This window comes from Elephantulus edwardii, unplaced genomic scaffold, assembly GCF_000299155.1.
Source record: "Elephantulus edwardii isolate Elephantulus edwardi_28Jun2011 unplaced genomic scaffold, EleEdw1.0 scaffold00307, whole genome shotgun sequence".
Taxonomy (NCBI): Eukaryota; Metazoa; Chordata; class Mammalia; order Macroscelidea; family Macroscelididae; genus Elephantulus; species Elephantulus edwardii.
The window spans coordinates 529368-535332 of NW_006400057.1; the positions used below are offsets into that span (position 1 = coordinate 529368).

Genomic DNA, 5965 nt, shown 5'->3' on the forward strand with positions numbered 1-5965 from the left:
ATTGCCACAGTCCTTGTTAAAGCCAGTTCTGATTAATCTCCTTTGTCAGTGTATCGCTTGCCATTCTCTATCACTCCTCCCTGAGAGAGACTTCACCCTGATTCATAAGGAAAAGGGGGGGCGGCGTATTCTCTTAGCTACTTCCTGCTGAAAAGGGATGCTGTAGGTTTCAGGGTTCTTTTACTTTTAAAAGAGAAGAGCCAACTGCAGTGGGAGGGGCAAACAGGGAGAAAAGTGCAACAATGAATGAATGGAAATCCAAAGTCTCTTTTTAAATTTTCATTAAAATTAATAAAAAAAAATTTTTTTAAAGCCACACATGTCAAGGAGCCTGTGAGATGTAACTCACATAGACAAAACCTCGTTTAAAAGGTAATGACAGTTGTTGCTCTCAGAGCTAGTTCACATCCCCAGAACAAGTCAGCAAGCACTGCTCAGCACGTGCGCTCCTCTGAGAAGCCTCTTAACGGCCTGCATGTCATTAGTCACATGGTACCTCTGTGGGGACTTTTCTCCGCAAGCCTAAGTTCTTCATAAGAAGAACTGTGTCTTATGTCCCAGGCACATAGTAGAGCATGGCGATGATGCTGAACAGGTAAATAGAGTTGTAAATGAATATATATGCACACACATGCCCTGCTTTCCTTACAATGGAATTAGACAGTATTCTGTTTGGGGACCTGAATTTTAGAATCTAACTGTGTATATGCATTTTACAGTCTCAGTTTTTATGCTGCTTTCGTATTCTGCCCTGTGGATTGGATTATAAATCACAAGTCTCAGTACTCTTACCCAAGAGTCCAGGACTCTCAGTATTAGACCACGTGATCACAAACTAATGGTAGTTTTTATTTCTTGTCTCTCCATAATTACAAAGTACATACTTAGTATGAAATGTGTCACACAGCCATAGTGGTTTTTTATTGTGATTTTAATGAAAGTTTACAGAAAAGTTGGATTTTCATTCATTCTTGAATATTTTCCTCCCTACTGCCCCCCACCCCCAGCTCACCTTTGTAAAACATTTTTATTCATTGTTGCAGGACCTAGTGTTTGAACACAAGCATTCAGCATGCAGCCACCTGTTCCACCATTTTTAACTCTTAAGCTTAAAAGGTCTTCCAACTGTCTTAGTCACATCCCTGCAATTTCCGCGAAGTTAAATTATGTACATAAAAGCGATTTTTGGAGCTAAAAAACTTAGTCGCATATAATTCAGTTGAAATAATTTCTATTATCTTATATGCAGTTGAAAATTTAAGTAGGTCAGAAACAATAAGATTGGCCCAGGATAGAGCAAGGTTTAGGGTTGTTGCACATAGGGTCACTGAGTTGCAAGTGACTTGACGGCACATAACAACAACCACCACCAAATAAAAAGTTAATTAAAAATAGATGCTCTAAGATTTAATTTACCCTAAGTGTATCTTTTTTTTTGTGGAAGGTAAAGTTTTTTAGATTAAGAGGTTTATTTTGTTTCTTCTCATTTAAAAAAAAAAGGTATTGGCACCTTCTATAAAGAGGGACACTTTGAATAACAGATAAACCAGTGTTTGTCTCTTTACTTTTCCTTCTCTTTACCTCTCTTTTCGTCTCTGTACCTTTCCCTGAGACAGATATAGAAAAATCCTGTTTCATACATACATGAAATGTCATTCAGTGACAGTGCAGCTTGCTTTAGAAATGACTGCTCTTTCTGCTTGCTGATTCCAGGTGGCCATCTGCTATGTTAGCTCCAGGCCCCACTCCAGCAACGTCAGCTGTGACACTGTGTTTTTCAGTGGGCTGCTCTTGTACCTCTGCGACTCCTTCGTAGGTGCTGATCTTCTTAAGAAATTTAAGTTTCTAAAAGGTAAATTGGCTTTCATGTTTGCTTTGTGACCACTCTCAGGTTCCCACTGAACAACATGTAGATGAGAAAGATTAAAAATTACCTTAATCCTACTTTTTGTCAATAAATTGAATACCATTCTTTTTAAGCCAGGGACACTAATTCAACTAGGGGGTGGGGAGAGGTCCAGATCAAGTCATTGTTATCCTTAAACTGTAAATGCTGTTAAAGAGCCAGATTTGTGACAATATGAAGTAGGTTTCTGCCACTTTGAACTTTAGGGTGAAATCATCTAATACTAGATGAATAGAAGTAATGCTTCTCAAGCATCCCAGTATGAATAAAAGTCAGATTATGGAGTCTACTTCCTATCACGTATGTTAACACTCTACAGTAACTTGAATGTAACAGCATGTTGCCTGAGACAGCAGTCAACAGCACCACATCTGTACGATTAACGTAAACCTTTAATGCGATTATGACTCAAATGGTGAAGCTGTTGCAGTGGATAGACATATAAAAGTAGATGTAACAAAGAATAAACTGAGGATTAAGTATGACTAATAAGCCTCATCTCTGAGTCACTTAATCAATGAATGATGTTGAATCATTTAAGGTCAGTGGAAAAAACCAACGTTCAGAAAATTGTGCACACCGTGCTGCGCTTTTGATGAAGTGTGCGTTTTCAATCAAGTGGTGTTTAGCTCCCAGCTTCTTTGGTGTGCTTGTTTGGTGGTCTGACTGTGGCAAGCTCACAACCTGTGTCCTGTGGGCTCACTGAAGAGGCTGCCGTCAATTGCTGCTCCGACCCTGACCCCCACACCAAGGATTTTCTACTGCAGCAGACCATGCTACGGATTAACGACCCGAAGAAGTCTTTAGATTTTTATACTAGAATTCTTGGGATGCTGCTGCTCCAAAAGTTAGATTTCCCCACAGTAAAGTTTTCACTCTATTTCTTGGGTTATGAGGATAAAAATGACATCCCCAAAGATGGAAATGAAAAAACAGCCTGGGTGTTCTCCAGAAAAGCTACAGTTGAGCTAACCCACAATTGGAGCACTAAAGATGATGCCCGCCAGTTACCATAGTGGACATTGAGACCTCCGAGGATTTAGTCACATTGGAATTGTCCCTGAGGTTTACGGTGCTTGTGAAAGATTTGAAGACCTGGGAGTCAAATTTGTGAAGAAACCTGATGATGGTAAAGTGGAAAGCCTGGAATTTATTCAAGATCCTGATGGTTACTGGATTGAAATTTTGAATCCTAACAAAATGATAACTATTGTCAGTTCTTGATAATACTGCTCTGAGATTTCAACAAAGATATTGAGGAGTTAGGGAAGAAATAATAAGACTCAAGATGTTCAAATTACAAGAGCTCCTAGGAGTACGAGATCATTGTCCCAATTTAAATGATCCTTAAGTTCATTTCTCTTCCCCATTGTTTTCTACTTCTGTATTTTCTGCCAGTGTTCAGTTATTTTGGTGTTTAAGTATTGCTTGAACTTATGTCCTTGAATATAGTTGTACAACTTTACAGTTCTAGCAAATAATTAGAACAGTTCCCTTTAGAGGCTATATTTGCCTTTTATTACTAAATATGACTTCTCTTCAAGTCTTTGAAAATTATCCCTTAAAAAAAGAGAAAAATAAATCATTTAGTGTGTTTTTGTTGTGCCATCTTTTGGGGTTTCAGTTCCTCAGAAATAAGTTTTCACAATGGCAAGTAAGGAACACTGAGCAAAAATGAAACTTTGTACTCCAAACAGTATAAAATATTTCTTTTACAAAAGAGAAGATACCCCTGGGAGTGGTTCAGAATTATGCTGACAAGGATGCTGATAGAAGACTAATTTATTTCCATTATCAAATATTCTCAAAGTGCAAGGACTAAGCTCATTTACTTTATGGTGAGGAAGGGAATAGAAATAATATTAGCTCAGTATCCAAACAGTAGACTAGGCCATACAAACTGTATCTCATTTAAAATCCTCACAACTATCCTATGAAAAAGAATGTAGGCTAAGCATGTAAAAAATAATTAATGTACTGAAAACAATAAATAGATTCAAGTGTCTAATATACCATCATTATTTTTAGTATTTAGATTGTATCTTAAAACTTAGTACCTCACAACACCTCTTTCACGAGTCTCTGTCAACAAGCTTTTGTTGAATTTGAACAGTGCCCTCCCAGAAGTCAGGCCTGAGGACCACTGGGAGGGAAAAGGCAGTGGAGGAAGGCACTGACTATTCTGGGGACACCCCAGTTATTCCTGTAGAAGGGGTGCTTCTCCTATTTGTGAGAAATTACCTCTCTGGGCTGCCATTACTTAGGCATTATGTTCAGTGGCAGCTTGGTTATCAAAACTCAGCTTGGTGGATTTCTCTGTCATGATTGAGTTTTGATTGTTTTTAAACATCAAAATGATTCTGAAAATGTCTGTTAGTTCTAAGAACTAAAGCATCTGTTTTATGGCATTACTATGCTTAATTTTGGTGGGTTGGGTTTTTTTTTCAAACTTCGAGTGGATGACAGTTGGGTAGACCATGTCAGTTGTGTTTGCACCATTAAAAGCACTGTATCCTTTTGGGATGGAATGGGTTTATGTGAGCAATTCAAACAAACAGTAATGCTTATGGATTTAAATAAAATATACTTTTAAATTTTTAAATGTGCATTTTCTGTATATGTATAAAGTGGTAAGAAACTACACTGCAATTCCAAAGGCATGTGGTTCAAATCCAACAGCTGCTTTGCAGACGAAGACTGGGTAATCTCCTGTGTAATTAACTGCCTCTGAAACCCACTGGAGGGTCAGCTGTGGGTCAGTTCTGACTGGACAGTACCTAACAACAACAACAACCAGGGGGCAGTTTTGTTTCCTGAGGGCATTGCTCAGTGCCCAGACACATTTTTGGAAGAGTGGTATTTGCCTCCTAAACAATATGCCTCTGGAAATTATATGGACTTTGAGAAATGACAGTAGTTCTAGAAAGACTTCAGGTCTTTTGTTCAGAGGGTCACTATGAGTCATGCTTGACTTGATGGCAATCAACAACAGATACATTTTTGGTTGGCAATCTGCTGGCATCTAGTAATTGAAGCCAGAGAATGCTAAATACTAGACACAGGACAGACCTCCAAAACAAAAAAATTACCCAGCCCACTAGCCCCAGGGTGGAGGAGCCCTGTCCTGGGGCCACACGGGAGCTCTGTGGTGTCTGTCGTCTGTAGCATGTTGCACTGCTAGCAAGACTGTTTCCAGTGGTTCTAATTCACCAGCAGTGCCAAGGGAGAAAGATTTCTAGGGTCAGAAACCCAACAGAGGGTTCCTTTGACCCAAGGTCAGCAAGTTTCGAGGTCTGAGTGAGAGGAATGCACAGAAAACAAACACACTGGCGAGCACCAGGCAGATCTGGCTGTGAGGTTTTTCCGTTTTACTTTTTTAACTTTTGGTGTTTCATTACTTGAATAAATTAACAATCTTGACAGACTGCTCACCTACGTGAAGGACTCTCAGATGTGTTAGCTTAAATAATAGTGTCAGAGAGAAGTTCTTTCCATTTTCAATCTCAACCTAAGACACATTTCTGGCTTTTTCTGAAGGTGCTACCCTGTGTGTCATCTGCCAAGACAGAAGCTCCTTACGCCAAACAATCGTCCGCCTGGAGCTGGAAGACGAGTGGCATTTTCGCCTGAGAGACGAGTTTCAGACTGCGAACAGCAGTGAGGACAAGCCCCTCTACTTCCTGACTGGACGGCATGTATGAGTGTTTGGAAGAGAATAAGAAGAGCAAAGGGATGCTGAGGTGGGGTGGGGCACAAACAATTATTTGGGATTTTTTTCTTTCCTTTAAAGTACAATCACTGTGGAGCAAAGTGCAACATATATTTGTCTGTTCTCCAAAGAACCCCCAAATGTGACCCAGGTCTGTGGGGCACAACTCTCCCCTTCAGTTTCAATTCCAGGACCTTGAATTCAGGTGAACTCCAGCCGAGGTGGGATGCTGAGGAGGAGACTTTGGAGAATGAAGATGGCGTTTGCATTGTTTTTTCTGCTACACGTTAGGAGGAAAACTCGACTTTCAGCATTAGCCAGCCTGAATGTGTTACATGAGACTCACACCG

General features: G+C 39.8%; 1 protein-coding gene and 1 pseudogene across 1 annotated transcript in view; both read left to right on the top strand.

Annotated features, from left to right (window-relative positions):
* GREB1L (growth regulation by estrogen in breast cancer-like) overlaps window positions 1–5607 on the top strand; it is a 166649-nt gene extending 161042 nt beyond the window's left edge. The window contains exons 30-31 of the mRNA XM_006901059.1: window positions 1714–1852; window positions 5444–5607. Of these exons, the coding sequence (XP_006901121.1) occupies window positions 1714–1852; window positions 5444–5607 (303 nt within the window). The remainder of the gene's footprint in view (window positions 1–1713; window positions 1853–5443) is intronic.
* Window positions 2081–3130, top strand: LOC102861999 (annotated as a pseudogene).
* Window positions 5608–5965: the final 358 nt, after the last annotated feature.